The 17,883-nt window shown below is 41.3% G+C and overlaps 1 protein-coding gene across 2 annotated transcripts; it reads left to right on the forward strand.

The window, feature by feature from the left end:
- Positions 1 to 9,832: 9,832 nt before the first annotated feature.
- LOC148872411 (DNA topoisomerase 2-like) lies at positions 9,833 to 16,759 on the forward strand. 2 transcript variants are annotated; one of them, XM_088972078.1, is made up of 19 exons: positions 9,833 to 10,531; positions 10,864 to 11,156; positions 11,247 to 11,313; positions 11,414 to 11,684; positions 11,761 to 11,960; positions 12,044 to 12,253; positions 12,377 to 12,490; positions 12,591 to 12,701; positions 12,806 to 12,970; positions 13,092 to 13,433; positions 13,511 to 13,644; positions 13,782 to 14,139; positions 14,226 to 14,412; positions 14,509 to 14,558; positions 14,651 to 15,079; positions 15,168 to 15,363; positions 15,459 to 15,520; positions 15,616 to 15,724; positions 15,822 to 16,759. In XM_088972078.1, exons 1-19 carry the CDS (start codon positions 9,959 to 9,961, stop codon positions 16,469 to 16,471), a joined length of 4,521 nt encoding a protein of 1,506 aa, XP_088828204.1. In that variant the 5' UTR covers positions 9,833 to 9,958; the 3' UTR covers positions 16,472 to 16,759. The 2 variants fall into 2 exon arrangements, with proteins under 2 accessions (XP_088828204.1, XP_088828205.1); XM_088972079.1 differs by having other exon boundaries at positions 15,619 to 15,724.
- Positions 16,760 to 17,883: the final 1,124 nt, after the last annotated feature.

Raw genomic sequence — 17,883 nt, forward strand, 5'->3', positions numbered from 1 at the left:
GTCAAAACGTGGAGAGGCAATGTAGTCTTCAACGGCCTTCTTCTTGGCGTCTTCAATGCCTTGGGAAAAAATCTGTGTTCTCTCCCTGATGTCCTCCTGAAGATATTCGACTTGATGCTGCAAATCCAACTTCAAGTCAGTCATATGCTTGACAACTACCCCCATGGCCTCGGCACCACGCTGAGACCTTGCCTGCTTGGCCATCGCGACGCGAGCAGTCTCTTCGGCAGCATAAGCGGTCGCCTCAGCAGCCCGGGTATTTGCCTCTGCAGCACGGAAAGCTTCTTCCGCAGCATGAGCGGCAGCCTCAGCTGCTCGCGCCTGCCGCGAGCTCCTCTCCACTTGGGCCGCTAAGGCATGAATTGAAGAATTCACCTACCAAAAGAAACAAGTGAGCAATAACAGCAAAAGCGACAAAATGAAAAAGGCAGACGGAATCTAACTTACCACCATAGCATGTGTTACGGCGCGGCAGGCGACCTGATTCAAGGGAAGATCGGTCCACACCGCGATCTCCTCAAGGAAAGTAGCCTCCCTACTCTTCTAAAGAGCGTAGTTCGGCGTCAACACGCTCCTGAACTCCCCTTGAGCTCCCGAGCCCGAGGGACCAGCCCGCGTATCAGCGGACCCAGAGTGAGCAGGAGCACTTGAGTATGCAGGAGCACCCGTATGAGTGGTCTCAACGTAAGGCGCCCCGGCAGTTTCGTGCATCGGTAGAGTCACCTTGGGCTCCTTGGGCAGATCCTCCGGCGTGTGGTTTGTAACTTGGGGCTCCTCATCCAGGGGCAGCTCGGTACAAGTTCGCTTGACGACCCGCTTCCTCCTCTTCATACCTTGGAACAGACTCCCCCCACGAGTTCTCTCCATGTCCATCACACCTTTAGAAACGAGTTCGACATCAGAAAAAATGAAAAGAACAAAGCAAGCAAGAAACCGCACAGCTAAAAACCTACCCGAACTCAGGCCGACCGTAATAAGCTTGGCCTCCGTTAAGTAGTGATGGCACTTTAAACCTTGTCGTGCCCATTGTCGGAGGCCCTTCACCGTCTCTTTATCGAGAGTAACACCTGAATCGGGAGCGGCTTCACCCCACCCGGTCTGAAAGGGCCATCCTTGTGCACTTCGCGCGCTGAAGTAGTCCCGCTTCCACACTGGGACCTTATTAGGAAGATCGTGCAGAAGCTTAAAACCCTGGCGAGGAGAAAGGTAATATGCTCGTCTTCCCCCAGGAAGAGAACCCGCCTGTCTCTTGAGCATCAAGATAGAGGAGAATATCTCTAAGTCCAAGGGGAAGTTCTGCTCACAAAAAAGGGAAATTGTCCCCACCAGGTTCCGAATAGAGTTCGGATGAAGTTGGCCAATGGTGACACCGAAGTGGTTTATGACTTCGACGAGAAGGGGGTGGAAAGGAAGTCGCAACCCCGCAGCGAGCTGCTCTCGAAAAATCACGATCTCATTAGGATCGTGTTCCCAAGGAAAGCTACCCGAAGGAATAAAATATGTATACCCCCAGGAAGGTTGTAAGACATAAGTATGGATCGAAGCCCCTTAGGCGTCATGGTCGAGGGACCAAACCTGTCTAGCATCCAACCTCGGTGGGAGGTAGACACCAAACTGCTCGAAGCGGCTCGGCCTACTAGTTCATAGTCCTCGAGTTCCACCTCAGGATCACTGAGGCAGTCGGGGGACACGGCTCGGTTGGTAGAACCTACGTCGGCCCTACTTGAAGAATCGTCTGAGCTATCAAAGCAAGACATTGGGGAAAAGGTGGATTTAGGAAAGTACTCACCGGAAGAAAGTTCGAAGGCTCTGGAGACTGGAACAAACCAAAGAACCTTGAAGGCTATGTAACCAGCCTTGACGCGAGCTGGAAAAAACTTGGACGCGAGCTCAGTAGACAAACCGCAGAAGTGACAAATCGACTGGGGTCCCCCACTATTTATAGCTACAGTAACCAAGAATCGACCGTGCAGATCAAAGATGATCCGACAGCCCACGTTTTCGCTGACCGCACGTCCCATAAGGTCGAGACGTGATTGGCGCACGTCTGTCCGAGAAAAGCGAAACATCAGCACACGCTTTTTTGAAATCGACGTCGCGTCGACACACGTCTTTCCGAAACTGATGCGCCGCACGTCTCCCTGACAGCCGCCCGCGCACGTACAGCAGTGGCACGCCTTTTTGAATGACCCGCTGTCACGTCCCAGCAGCGCGATTTTTTGAAATTTAAAACGTGCGCTATCAAGATTCGAAGGACGGGACAAATCCACCTACTACCTCGCGAAACTCCCCGCACCAGGGCAAGACCCTTGGCGCGAGGAGTGGGGGGCAATTGATGAAGGAAGATTTGGCCCGACCTCACTGTTATGCGACATGTGGCAGAAACAACAGCTCGGCAAAAGGGCCAAGCCTAAGGCGTGAACAAGGGAACACCAGTGGACCAAACTCACCCTTGGCCCAAAACCAGAGTAATCCGAACTGGCCAACTTTGTAACAGCTCGGGATACGCCTCACCGAACTGGCCAACCTTGTAACAGTTCGGGATACGCCTCGCCGAACTGGCCACCTTGTAACAGTTCGGGATACACCTCGCCGAACTGGCCAACCTTGTAACAGTTCGGGATACACCTCGCCGAATTGGCCAACCTTGTAATAGTTCGGGATACGCTTCGCCGAACTGGCCACCTTGTAACAGTTCGGGATACACCTCGCCGAACTGGCCAACCTTGTAACAGTTCGGGATACACCTCGCCAAACTGGCCAACCTTGTAACAGTTCGGGATACACCTCGCCGAACTAGCCAACCTTGTAACAGTTCGGGATACACCTCGCCGAACTGACCTGCCCTATAGATACCTCAGAGCTCAAGACTTCGCCTCGCTCAGCACTCCGCATCACCTTCTAGGCACCAAAACCAAACAAGTCGTACCATGCCTGACACTGAGGAAGTCCGTGCCCGAGGGCGCTGCACCTGACTGACTTGGATTTGACGTTTGGCGGCCGCACTCTAAACGGCCACCTGCCACCGCCACTGACACCGCCATCTCCAGTTAGAGAGACGGTTAGGCAGTGACGGCTCTGTCCCAGCAGAAAGGACGACGGCCAAATTGACAAGCACAAGGGTAATCATACCCGACCTGACAAGGGCCTCGGAGCGAGTGCGCGAAGTGATTATAAGAGCCCCCTGCCCCCAACAAACGAGGTATGCAAACTTTGCGCTATCTGGTATTATCTTGCTTTTGAAGGATTCTAACTTGAGCTTCGGAGCCGCTACACCGCGTTCCCCCCCCCCCCCCCCCCGAAGCTTCCTCATCTCCTCTGTTTCAGGTTCCCTACTACCCCGTTCAGAAGCAAGGTCGTTGAGAGCTAAGACCGGCCGGATCGCGCTCCATCACATATTATTATTTCAGCAGAGGATGAAACCTCGCATGAGGTTATTATCCTTAGATCATTTGTTCAATCTTTATCCCAAAAAAATCAGAAGACTTAATTGGACCATCTTTGTAAGGTTTTTCAATTATAACTGAATCTCTAGAGTGCTTCCTCAACCAAAACCCTAATCAGATTTTATCATCCGAAACCAATAGAAATGATGCCAACCCATGACAAAGATAATTCAAAACTCAGTTTACAGCTCAATAGCTTTGGAGTTTGAACAGGAAATTTGGCAGAAAAACAGAAAATTTAAATAAATAACATAGGTAAACGGAAGAAAAACATGGTGACCTCTGGCAGAAGAATCAAAGATAATCACATGTTTAATATCATGAACAATGTCTCCACTGAGCCCTTCTATGTGTGAGATCGGATGACCTAAAGACGATTAGAGGGTTTCCCAAGTAAAGGGGCTTTTACAAACAGCCTGTCCAAGAAATTCCAAAACAGTAACATTGTCTTTAGGTATTTCTGTTAAGAAGCCCAAATAAGTGTTTATTATTGAGAATAAGTGCTTATTTGAAAAGTCTAAAGTTTAAGTGGTTAGAAAATGCCTATACTGTCCCTGTTTACGATAAGTGCTTCTTCACCAAATGCTCATGAACACTTTAATTTTTCAAATAAGCATTCCCAAGATTGAGGCATTGAACACGAATACATTTATTCAAACCTCACATATATGCTTATTATAAGATGACAATTTCTTAATATATCCGTTTCTTTTTCACCATGATACTCATCTTTCTATTGCTTGTGTAATAGTTCTCGGCATGGTTTTTAAAACCGACTCGGCGATCAAATCGGTCAGGGGTTCAGTTACCGGGTCGAAATGGTTGGCTTGTTCTGACAAAAATAAAAAAAATTAAAAAATTAAAAAACGGTCAAAACCGTTCAAATGGTTAACCGGCCGATTCAATGATTTGCTGACCAAAATCAACGATTTTGAGAAAAAATGGAACCGGTCAGGTGACCGGTTCCCAGTTTTTCCAATCCGACCGTCCGATCCGATCCGATTTTGAAAACCATGGTTATCAGTTCTTCCTCTGCAACAATACTTGTACATACCTTCACATCTTTCACTTTCACTTGAGCATAAGACCATAATAGCAGAAGGATGAAGCTCGTGGAATTGAACTAACAAGGCCAATGCAAAATTCGTAGCATCTAGAGGTGTCAATTAGACTGGATTTGGTCTAACCCGATCCAGTTCAATGTGAGTCCACTTACAAATGGACTGAACACAATCCAGTCCAAATCCAATTCAATCCATTAAAATGTAAATAGACTGGATTGGATCCAATACAAATCAAATGAAAATATAAAAAACAGAATATATAGACCTGGCAATTGGATTGGGTGAGTCGGGTTTGGGTTGGGTCAAAGTACTTCATGTTGATTTCGGGTCGGGTTGTCAAATGCTAGACCCTAACTCTAAATATTCGGGTTAGGGTTGACCCATGGGTCAATTCAGGTCGTCCCAAAAAATAATTGAAATTAAAAAAAATAAAAAATTTAAATGAAAAATGTCAAAACTAAAAGAAGTAACCTTAAAATTCCAAATATAAAATAAAAAACTTGAACATTTAACAATTTAAAGAGTAAACAATAAAAAGTAAAGACTGAATAGAAAAAATTAAAGAGTAGAAACTTCTAACAATGCTTAAATAATCCCAATTAGACTTGACAATCGGGTCAGCGGGTTGACCCATGATCCAACCCAACCCAATTTTTTGGATCGAATCGGGTCGGGTTCGCGGGTTGGGTCAACTTTTTGCCAGGTCTAAGAATATATAAAAAAGTTACAAAAAAATATTAAAATGATAAAAAACTGAAAATTACAAAAATATACCATTGTGGCATTGAAAAAACACATTTGTAAAAGTGCTTTCATAAAAGTACTTTTAAAAGCACTTTTATAATAGTACTTTTAAAAGTAATTCCATAAACATGCTTTCATAAAAGTGCTTTCGGTAAAGTGCTTATATAGAAGTACTTCCAGAAAAGTGCTTTCGTAAAAGTGTTTTATAAAAGTAGTTCCATAAAAGTGCCTTCGTAAAAGTACTTCTGTAAATGTTCTTTTGTAAAAGTGATTTCGTGTAAAAGCACTTTTATAAAAGTTCTTTACTTTCATAAAATACTTTTATAAAAGTGCTTTCATAAAAGTACTTTTCATAAAATTACTTTTATAAAAGTGTTTTTGTAAAAATACTTTCATAAAAGTGATTTTATATCATCTTCAGTTTTGATCAATTTCAAACTGGACAAGGGTTTGGCCTCATGATCATATCATTGAAATTTTGGTTTAGGTACAATTCAGATTTGATCAATTTCAAATTGGACAAGGGTTTGGTCTCATGATCATATCATTGAAATTTTGATTTAGATACAATTCAGACCAATAAGAACATGGACCAATTTATTTTGGATTGGCCCAATCCACAAAATATAATAAACCATCCAAATCCAGGTTTGGATCTACTTGGATCCAATCCAAAACCGGTGATTGACACCCCTAATAGCATCTAATTCAAATCTCTCCTATGCTTCTGGAATGATTTGTTATTCATTACTATCATAATTCTTATCAACCAAGATCGCCTAGCATGATACTATGTATAGATGGAGGAAGCAATTAATACAAGCTACGACGGCTAGAATGTGGTCGGACATGACACAATAACGGTGGGAAAGAACAGAGTTTGGCAATGAAATGACCTTTTAACAAAGATCACTGGGGTGGAGGAAGAAAGAATCCCCTTTCTTTGGTTTCATTTTTTTAATCCGTTTAATAGTAAAAATATATTAAGGGAAGAGGGAATTCCCCTCCCTCTTGGTTGGACCTGAATAGTTGTATTTCTTTCTTCTCGTAGTATAAATATATTCATTTATCAAAAATAAGTTATAAATACTTCAAAAATGAAAGACTTTAACAGTCTAGAACATGCAGGTGTCATACAATACCTTTAATAATAATACATCAAACAATGTTCAAGCTTCCAATCTACTAAAAATTCATTCCACGGCACATTAAATTGTTTTAGGATCGACAAATTTGATAAACCACCAATAGGTTCATCTTATAGCTCTTCCTTACCATGAAAATCATTTAGTATATATAAAATAATTTTTTTTAATTTTCAATTTTTTTACTTAAAACTATGAAAGTTTTCATTTTTGAGAGAAATTATTGATAGATCAATTAATTCAATAGACCACTCATAGATCCATCTTATGGTTCTTTCCTATAGTACAAATCATTTAAAACATATGAAAAAAATAATTTTTATAATTTCTATATTTTTTCCTTTTTTTTTTGGTAAAGCCATAGACATAACAAGTTTGGAACACTAGTATAAGGGTGAGTCTATAGAAACTAATAAAAAGTTTGAATGAATATTGGATAGCGATTTATTGGTACACAAGTAGGGAACCCGCGCGATGCACGGGAAAATCCAATGTCTAATTTGCTGGTAAAAATGATCAAAATGATATATTGAATGTTGACTCTTGGGAAATTTCCAAAAGTATATATACTAAATTATTGATTTTTTAAATATATTAAATAATTTATTTTCTTTTTTAAATATATTATTTACAAAATTACACTAATAGTTAAAGATTGTACTACATTGCATTCAACGAGAGCGTCGACATAGAATAGGTTGAAGATGAAAGCTGAGATGAGAGCTATTGTAGTTGACATAGAATAGGGAGTGCTGAGAGCGTTGCCGTGCCGTCGCTGGTTTTGTTCGAATATAGGCCTGAGTTTGTTGCTGCAATAGGGGATCGTGCTATCAGGAGAAGTTTCATGTGGTCACTGTTCTACTTGCTCAGAAAACGAAATAGATTTTAAGTGATGGTTTTAGGGAGGTGAAGATCAAAGTGAAGAAAGAGGAAGGACTGTTGTTCTGCGTTCGTCTTGAAGGAGAAGACGATCTATAGTCTCTTCAGGTGATTTCAGCAATTCAAAAAAATAGAATAGAGGAGGAGGGAAGCAGAGGAAGAAGAAGAAGAAAAAGGAGGAGAAGAGAGAAAGAGAGAGAACGAAAGAGAAATAGATGGAGAGAGAATGGTCGAAGGTGGGTTCAAATCTGCCACTACAAGTAATGGAATAGAGAAAGAAAAGGAGAGAGAGAGAGAGAGAAATCCGATTGCGGGAGATCGGATTGGGTTTTTCCGCTGTCGCCCTAGGTTCAGATCCACCACTATAACAAGTTGCAGCATCCGGTTTCAGGCCAACTTCATTCGTGTGTAGAAGTCGGGAGGGAGAGAGTTGGGGAGGTGAGAGAGGGCTTCGCTGCTGGGGACAAAGAGGATTTCTATTATTGGGAAAGTTGAAGGGTCAGTGGTGGAGAGGACACCCACTCAGTTGCCAAAATCACCAATGCCAATAAAAGCTTCGCCGGTGCCGAAATCTCATATTGGATGTTTGACGGAGACGCATCAGCACCAGCGAGAGAAGAAACGATGGTTAAAACAGAGAGGAAGAAAGAGACGTTAGGGTCAGAAGAGCATGATAGAAGTCTATGAGTTTTAGTATTACATCCTTAATTTCGATGTATATTTTACATCGATTATCGATGTAAAGAAAATTCAAAAATGAATTTTACACCGATTTACGATATAAAATTACACTCTTTTCAAACATGTGTAAAATCGAACTAGGGTGTAGAGTTTACCCTGTTCAATTTTCCACCTCAAACAAATGTGGCCTAAGGATTTTCCTTTTACACTTTAATTGTTCTTTTACTAAATATAGTGTTTATCTATAAGAAATGAAGTGTGGACAACTTGAGTTATATTGTTATCAATCTAAATATCATATATTACAATAAAGAGGTTATGATTGTCCATATAGAATTTGGGTAAATTCCTGATGCGGCTCCATTGCAAGGTCGTCTTTAACTTCTGATGCGGCTCCATTGCAGCTCAATAGCAAGATGGCAATTACTCAGTTGCAGGGTTTTTACGGCAATATGGCAGTGGTGGAAGGGTTTCTCATGCTCTTGATGTCCATGAGGGTGATGGGGGTGGTGGGGAGGGAGGGAAAGAGAGCAGCGGAGAGGATATTTAGCTTCGATTAATTGTTTTTCATAAGTTTTGGCATCTATCTTGCTGTTAGAGTCTTTTTTCCATCAGTTTCAAATTAAGATGGTGAAGGCGACCTATTCTGATTAGATTGGTTGGGACAGAAAATTTTTGTCCCTAGGGGACAGACGATGCAGATGTTTGGAACATGGGCATTTATTCAACAAACGTTGCAATATAGACGTTACTTCAACAATTCCCCTCTCATACTCTTCTGTACATATCGAGAATAACAAAAGATGACTTCGGTATTTGCATTGTTATGATGATATGGTGCCTAGTGGCGCCTAATTGTCATAAACGGTTGTAATTATTATCTTTCTCGATTTTGCAAATAAATAAAGTACAAACATTAAATGAAAAAATGACCACAGTTGAATTATTGGGCTTACAAAACTATGGATCCGATGCGAATCACCATATCAGTTTGAATTATTGCCACATTGGATTGCATCTCGTATCCTTGTAGGTGCCACATCATACAACAGTAGGGGGCAATGGTCGACTGATACAAGAAACAAAGCTTTTAACATTTTCCATATCACCCCTTTTGTGATTTAATCTGCACGCATTGTTGACTTTCAAAAAATGCATCAACCAAATAGCCGATTTCTAAAAGAAAAACGACCATGTCAAGCTGGATTTGATGTGGCACCATTTTTCTAAAAAACGGCATCATGAGGGTTCAAATCAGCTACCAACACCCGCTATTAATCCTGTCCCTACTGACCATTGCAGCCGTACATCTATTGCATCTTTCCATGAATGATAAAGGAGATGTAAGATGATCCCGATGTGAGGCTGCAATGGCTTGTTGGGTCAGTGTTGATAGCGTAATGTTGGTAGCAGATCCCTACCCCAATTCCAAACAACCTCTGAGTTAAAAGCATATATTTCGGCTTTCCAAATTTCACCAAGTTTGGCTTTGCTTCTAGCCTTTTCACATGGCGACCACCTTGTAAAGCCCAAAGCCGCTGTCTGAAAGCCCTCCCAGACGGGCACTACATAAAGACACATCGTCAGTTAAGCGCGGTCGACTGCAGCTACAGCTACAGCTGCCCAATCAACTCAGGATTCAGGATTACTGGTCTATTATTTAATATTCAGCAACTTCAGGGGCTTTTATCGATGGAAAGTGAAAACCATAAAAAATGAACATTAGTACATCACGGATTCAACTTTCAACTTTCAAGCCCATCCTACAATCGTCCGATCACCCCCAATCCATCCCCACCGTCCTTTTATATCCCGCCTAGTTCAAATTCAAATCCAGATAACTTGACCGTTTGAAGTTAAGAAGCAGACCCTCTTCTCTCTCTGTCCTTGGTATAAGATTCTTCTCTCCGCATTTCTCCGTTCATTTCCTCTTCTCTTCGCTCTCCTCCATCTCTCACCGACACAACCTCTGTGTCTTCCTCACCAGCTCCCTACCACCATGGCCCTAGAAAGGAAGCTCCCCTTACAGACAAGCAACATCGCCAATGTCCCCAGCTCCCGACCCTTGGTAGGGTCCGGCAAAACCATCGAAGAAACCTACCAGAAGAAGTCCCAACTCGAGCACATCCTCCTCCGGCCAGACACCTATGTTGGATCCATCGAGAAGCATACCCAGACCCTCTGGGTGTACGACGGTGGTGAGATGGTGCACCGCCCCGTCACCTATGTTCCCGGCCTCTACAAAATCTTCGATGAGATCCTCGTCAACGCCGCCGATAACAAGCAGCGGGACCCGTCCATGGATTCCGTCAAGGTGGTTATCGACGCTGAACAGAACTGTATCAGTGTGTACAACAATGGGGATGGTGTCCCCGTCGAGATCCACCAGGAGGAAGGGGTGTACGTGCCGGAGTTGATCTTTGGGCATCTCTTGACCAGCAGTAACTACGACGATACGGTGAAGAAGACGACCGGTGGGAGGAACGGATATGGTGCGAAGCTCACCAACATCTTTTCAACCGAATTTATCATCGAGACTGCCGATGGGAAGAGGCAAAAGAAGTACAAACAGGTACGTTTTTTGTGGTTTCAGGAATTATTTGTTGGATCTTGACTTCTAATGTTTTTCTTGATTCGTTTTCTTGGTTTCTTGAGTTTAGTCTCATGTTTCTCTTGATGATTTTAGGCTTTATGCCTGTGTTTGATTTACTTCTTGGTTGGGGCATTACTGATGAATTCGCCAGCGTTTCTAGGGTTGTTTTTGATAAATTCATCTTACTTGCTCTCAGACTTTATGCCTGTTTTACTTCCTTTGGTTTCCCATTTACGATTTAAAGCAAAATCTTACTCATAAGAAGGATTTCTAGTCTGTAAAATTGCATAAGGTTTTCTCTTTTCATGAAGGTATTCTCTAATAACATGGGGAAGAAATCAGAGCCCGCCATAACCAAATGCAAGGGGAGCGAGAACTGGACCAAGGTTACATTTAAGCCTGACTTAGCTAAATTCAACTTGACCCATCTTGAAGATGATGTGGTCGCACTGATGAAAAAGCGTGTCATTGACTTAGCGGGATGTCTTGGTAAGACGGTCAAGGTCGAGTTAAATGGGCAGCGGGTGCCAGTGAAATCATTCCTTGATTATGTCAACCTCTACCTTCAATCTGCCTCTAAATCCAGACCGGAGCCTCTCCCAAGGTTTGTCTTCAAGAAAGTCTGAACCAACCCTCTTAAATTGTCACTTATTTTTTCAGTTTAAACTTAATAATCTGGTTCCGTTTCTATCAGGATCACTGAGAAAGTTAGTGAAAGATGGGAGGTCTGCGTGAGTCTGAGTGAAGGACAGTTCCAACAGGTAATTATGCAAATGTTGATTATTTACAAAGTTATGTTTGTTAGAAGTTAGACTTTTGGGATTTACACGTTTGAATGGGCTGGATTTATACTTCCCTCAGGTCAGCTTTGTGAATGGAATTGCAACCATCAAGGGCGGGACTCATGTCGACTATGTTACAAACCAGATCACGAACCATGTGATGACAATAGTTAACAAGAAGAACAAGAATGCCAACCTCAAGGCCCATACTGTAAAAAACCATTTATGGGTCTTCGTCAATTCTCTCATTGACAACCCTGCCTTTGATTCTCAGACCAAAGAAACATTGACAACTCGTCAGAGCAGTTTCGGATCAAAATGTGAACTCTCACAGGAATTCCTTAAAAAAGGTTTGGATCCTCAATTGAATTCAGCATCATATGGAACATAAAAATATGCATGTTGCTAATGCCATCTATCTTGCAGTGGCCAAGTCTGGAGTAGTGGAAAATCTACTATCATGGGCAGATTTCAAGCAGAGCAAGGATCTTAAAAAAACTGATGGAGCAAAGAGACAGAGGATCACAGGCATTACTAAGCTCGAGGATGCTAATGATGCTGGTGGAAGAAACTCTGAAAAATGTACCTTAATCTTGACAGAGGGAGATTCAGCCAAGGCTCTTGCAGTAAGTTAACTAGTAGTTCATCTTAAGATGAATTTTACTGAATTAGGTTTGTGGAAAGCTTGTACTGAGTGGACTATCTTCAGATGGCTGGAATCTCAGTTGTTGGACGAAACAACTATGGTGTATTCCCATTGAGAGGCAAATTGCTGAACGTGAGGGAAGCAACGCACAAGCAGATCATGGATAATGCTGAAATCCAGAACATCAAACAGATCCTTGGTTTGCAGCATGGAAAGGAGTATGACAGTGTCAAGTCACTCAGATATGGTCATTTGATGATAATGACTGATCAGGTTAGATCCTAACATCTCCCAGCTTCTTTACTTTGTCTGCAACTGCATATCGAGAATGGCTCTTTTCATGCTTTGCATGCTATCATTTGAATAATAAAGCCTCTTATTTCTTTGTTGTTGCAGGATCATGATGGATCTCACATCAAGGGACTACTCATTAATTTTATCCACTCATTCTGGCCATCTCTTCTCAGGATTCCTTCCTTTCTAGTGGAGTTCATAACACCTATTGTGAAGGTTAGCATTTACCAGCTATGGTGGTTTGGCCTGACGTTATTGTGTTTGGTGAAGACGAGCAAATAACTTATGCTGTACAACACTCTTAATTCTGGTACAGGCGACTCACAAAAATGGAAAGGTCCTGTCTTTCTATTCCATGCCTGAGTATGAATCATGGAAGGAAAGCTTGGGGGGAAATGCCAGTGGATGGAGTATCAAGTACTATAAGGTTTGTCTGTGAAAATTAAGAGGAAAGTGTTCAACTAGATTATCTTTAGCGTAGTATAGACTATATTATTGGTTGTGCTAATCAATGTTTGGCCCTGGCCACAGGGGTTGGGAACAAGCACATCAAAGGAAGGGAAGGAATACTTCAAAGATCTTCACAAGCACAAGAAAGATTTTTTGTGGGTAGATGACCAGGATGGAGATGCAATTGAGCTTGCATTCAGTAAAAAGAAGATTGAAGCAAGGAAAAACTGGCTCCGGCAATTTGAGGTAGGGAAATTGTAGAGAGAAATTCAAAATTTTTAATGGTAGACTAGTGAACTGTTGCCAACAAGAAAATAATATCATAGACAAAATTTCTGATGGTGCTTTCTTGGTTCTTGCTCTGCAGCCTGGTACTTACCTTGATCAAAAGGAAAAGCTCATCAAGTACAGTGACTTTGTCAACAAGGAGCTTATATTGTTTTCCATGGCGGATTTGCAAAGATCAATCCCCTCTATGGTGGATGGCCTTAAACCAGGCCAAAGGAAGATTCTTTTCTGTGCTTTCAAGAGGAACCTTATCAAAGAAGCCAAGGTTGCTCAGTTCTCTGGTTATGTATCTGAGCATTCAGCTTACCATCATGGTGAACAGAGTCTCATGAGTACCATTATTGGTATGGCACAAGATTATGTAGGCAGTAACAACATAAACCTTTTCCAACCAAATGGACAATTTGGAACACGGCACCAGGTTTGTATAAACTAGAAAAGATAAACTTGAAGTTAAAACCTCCATTTTAGTTTCCTGAAGTATCTCGTCCATCGCAGGGTGGCAAAGACCATGCAAGTGCAAGGTATATCTACACTCGACTATCTCCCATCACAAGATTCCTCTTTCCCAAAGATGATGATATCCTCCTTGACTACTTGAATGAGGATGGGCAATCAATTGAACCCACTTGGTAAGTATTCTTGTAAATGTTATTACTTTTTTAAAATTCAAGTACATGCCAATTATGCCTAGGGTTCTAGATTGAAGAGGTTAGGTAATTTAGATTGAAGGAATCATCTAAATGTTAATTCTTTTCTTAACATCCAGGTACATGCCGATTATACCTACGGTTCTAGTCAATGGAAGTGAAGGAATTGGAACTGGTTGGAGTTCCTATATTCCCAACTATAACCCAAGAGATATTGTTGCAAATATAAAGCGCTTGTTGAATGGTGAACCAATGGAGCCGATGGACCCCTGGTACAAAAGTTTCAAGGGACTAATTGAGAAAACAGCAACAAAGGAAGCTGGGTCGAGCTACACTGTCAGTGGGATCATAGAAGAAATCAATGAAACAACACTCAGAATTACAGAGTTACCAATTCGTAGGTGGACTCAGGATTATAAAGAGTTCCTGGAGTCAATAATGACAGGGAATGATAAAATCAAGGAGCCATTTATCAAGGTAAAGTTCCAACATAATTACCCAGTATTAATTAATGGGTATTGCATGAAGAGAGTCATGCTCATGGTGAGCTTTACTGCTTTCAGGATTATAAGGAGCACAATGATGACACAACAGTACACTTCGAAATTATCTTATCTGAGGAGAACTTGATGATGGCCAAGCAAGAGGGTTTGATGAAGAAATTCAAGCTAATCACTACAATCAGTACAAGCAACATGCACTTGTTTGATCCGAAAGGCACAATAAAGAAATATGACAATCCAGAACAGAGTAAGAATCTTAATATATTATTGTTCCCCAGTTTTTCTTAAGTCACGTTTATGCATTCTCATTATGACATGCATTTTCTCTTTTATATGTTTGCAGTTCTTGAGGAGTTCTTTCATTTGAGGCTTGAATTCTACGAGAAGAGGAAGGTATGTTTGGCAGCATTTTTTTCTTCTGTTTCTTTGTTACTTTTTGAAAGAAATATCGTTGATTCCTGATTCCAAAATAAAAACTCTTGCAGAAAACACTATTGGACAATCTTGAATTAGATCTACTTAAACTGGATAACAAGGTCAGGTTCATACTTGGAGTTGTGAAAGGAGAGATCATTGTCAGCAACAGGAAGAGAGCCGATTTGTTCCTTGAGCTGCAGCAGAAAGGATTCACTCCATTCCCAAAGAAAACTAAGGCTGTTGAAGCTGCAGTAGCTGGTGCCAATGAAGATGCAGAAGAAAATGAAGAAAATTCAGAGGTTGTCAGCAGCAGAGGTGTGCGGGCTAGTGATTATGAATATCTGCTATCAATGGCAATTGGAACCCTGACACTGGAGAAGGTTCAAGAGCTCTGTTCTGACAGGGATAAGCTCAACCATGAAGTTGAGGAACTGAGAAAGGCAACTCCAAATTCTTTGTGGATGAAAGATCTCGATGCACTAGAGAAGGAACTTGATGTATGTCCTGAAATGTTTGCCACTTTGAGACTATCTCTATTGATCATGGATGTCATTTGTCTAATTTTTTTTTCCCTTAATAATTTAGGAACAAGACAAGAATGACGCCCAAGCAGAGGAAGCAAGAAAGGAATTGAAAAACAGGGTCATGAGTGAAGCTGGTATGAAGGCTTCCAGACAGGCACCCAAAAACCCAAGAAAGACGAATGCAAAGAAGCCCAGCACTTCGGAGACTGTGACTGAGTCTGTAGCAGCATCGTCCGTAGGTTCTGCAATGGAGACAGGTATGCCCAAATCGAGGGTGTTTTGCCACAATGTGTATCAATCTATAAGTATATTATTAGCATTGCTGAGTTATCATCTTTTCCGATGATAACAGTTCCTGAGGTGGTGAAACCCAAAGGCAGAGGAGGACGTCCGAGAAAAGCTCCTGCTAAGAAGGTTTGTTTATTTGAATTCTTTTAATAATCCCAATAGCTTCTCGGTCTTTTAATCCTCGGTCTGTTTATAAATACTGTTTTTTGTATGCCTTCCAGCAGGACAATATGAGACTAGTTGACAGTGATGAGGACGACGTAGATGTGATCGAGCTTAAAGAAAGACTTGCTGCATATAATTTAGATTCTTCACCTGAGCAATCGGCAGGTAATCTTATTTTCATCGCATTATCTTTTATATAATGATCGTCCACTGGTTTTGTGTTCTGTGTTAATTTGCTGTTGTTTGGTTTCTTCCTTGGCAGTAATGGAAACTGAAGTGGCCAAAGTACCAGCAAAGAAGAAAGAACCAAGCAAAAGAGCTGCTGCACAGAAGCAACCTTCAAGCTACACAGAGATCTCAGATGATGATGATGGCATGGACGTACAGACCATACGAGAAGAAAGTATAGGAGAGATTGTCAGTGACGAAGATTTTGAGCCGGAGGTGGAAGAAGCCCCCAAAGGAGGGAGAGGAGGGAGAAAACCATCTGCAAATGGCAAGGCGGCAGCTGCAACTAAGAAGAGAGGAGTAGCGAACAAGCAGACGTCCGTTTTGGGCCAAAAGAAAATAACAGACCTGCTGAAGCCCGCTGAAAATGCCGGGGTGTCGCCGGAGAAGAAAGTGAGGAAGATGAGGGCCTCCCCGTTCAACAAGAAGAGCGGTTCCGTGCTGGGAAGAGTCGGTGGAATGGTTGGAGACATTTCTCCCATGGGAAGCGAAGAACAACAAACAGGAACCTCTTCTGCTTCCACTGATTCTGCAGAACTGAGTGAAGTGGTGCCCGCAAGGCCAAGGCCACAGAGGGTGAACAGGGGGAAGGCAAAGTATGTGATTAGCAGCGAATCAGAGTCCGATGAAGATGATGATGATGATGCTGCAGATGATTCTGATTTCAACGAGGATGAAGATTAATTAAGGTTGGGATTCTCCTCTAACTGGAAGGAAAGTCAAGGGAAATTGACATTTCTTCTTAATTCTTAACAACTGTTATATTAGGTTTTAACTGAAATTTGGTGAAAGGATGTTTGTACCTTTTGAACCAAAAATTGCTTTTCTTTGAGCAATATGCATATTTGCCTCTATATGCAATTAATTCCATTATGGGTGTCGCTTAATCATTTGATCAAGAATAACTGAATAGTTGTGAAATTATTGGTGAGTAATTTCATCTTATGAATAGAAAGGTGCTTTTGTTTTTCATCTTATTAAGAGAAACGAGTCAGCTGCCAAAAGTAAGAGGCCCTAATACTTTTGTGGCGTTTCTCTAGTTCAACTGGAAAAGTGATAAATTCTTTTGTATGCATATGTATTGATACTATTTTGTATCAGCATTTGCTCCATCATACCATTTTGTATGCTTATGTATTGATAAATTCTTCTCTTTAAGTGATTTTCAAATCAGCTGCCAAAAGTAAGATGCCCTTATTGCTAAAGGCCTGTTTTACAAGTTGAGAAACTGATTTTTGGTTTATTCATATTTGGCTTGCAGAAGATCTGTTTGCCAAGACTGTCAAAAAGACAAACAGCCCATTTCGGGCTGATTTTGGGAAGTTTCAAATAAAGTTTCCCATGTCTTTTGCGTTTTAACTTCACATGGAAAGATGTGGGCAAATGCACTGCTGAACTGTCTTTGGGGTGCCCAAATCTTATGTCAAAAGCTTAATGTGTCTTTTGACTGTCAGATATACAAGAAAGTCTTTTCAAAAGGATGTGCCAAACGGACCCTAAGTCATATTGGGAGAAGTTTCATTTTAATGTTCCTTTAATGCAAAACTGTACTTATTGTTTCGTTAATTTAGTGGTGTTTAATTGTAAACAAATCCTACAAAAACATTTATCAATCACTTTTTCTTGGTTTTGATGACAAATCAAGTATAAAGGTTTATTTTATAAAATAAACAAAAGCAACAAACACATTTACCCAAAAATAGTAGAAAATAATCTCAACAAAGAATGTTATGATCCTTTGTGAAGATGCTTCCATTTGCTTCATCATAGTCTTGGGAAATCAACTTCTACAACCTGTGATTAAAAGGTTCAAAACATTAACCTACCCACTAGGATGCAGAAAAAAGAATGTAAAAATGAATATTGCAGTGTTATGTATCTAACTTGGATGAACTCTTCCATGGCTGTCTTCCATAATACTGAGCTTTCCAACGGAGGCTACAAGATTTTGGCTAAATGAGAATATTAAAACCATTGACATTGCAAAACCTATTCCACGTCGGAAGTGAGAAATGATTCCCACCTTGATTTCCTATCCAATATGCCATCACTGTATAACACTAATGTTTTTGTTTTATTTAGGGCAACTTACAGAT

Source organism: Nelumbo lutea, chromosome 2 (genome assembly GCF_056320005.1).
Source record: "Nelumbo lutea isolate HS-2025 chromosome 2, American lotus-T2T, whole genome shotgun sequence".
NCBI lineage: Eukaryota > Viridiplantae > Streptophyta > Magnoliopsida > Proteales > Nelumbonaceae > Nelumbo > Nelumbo lutea.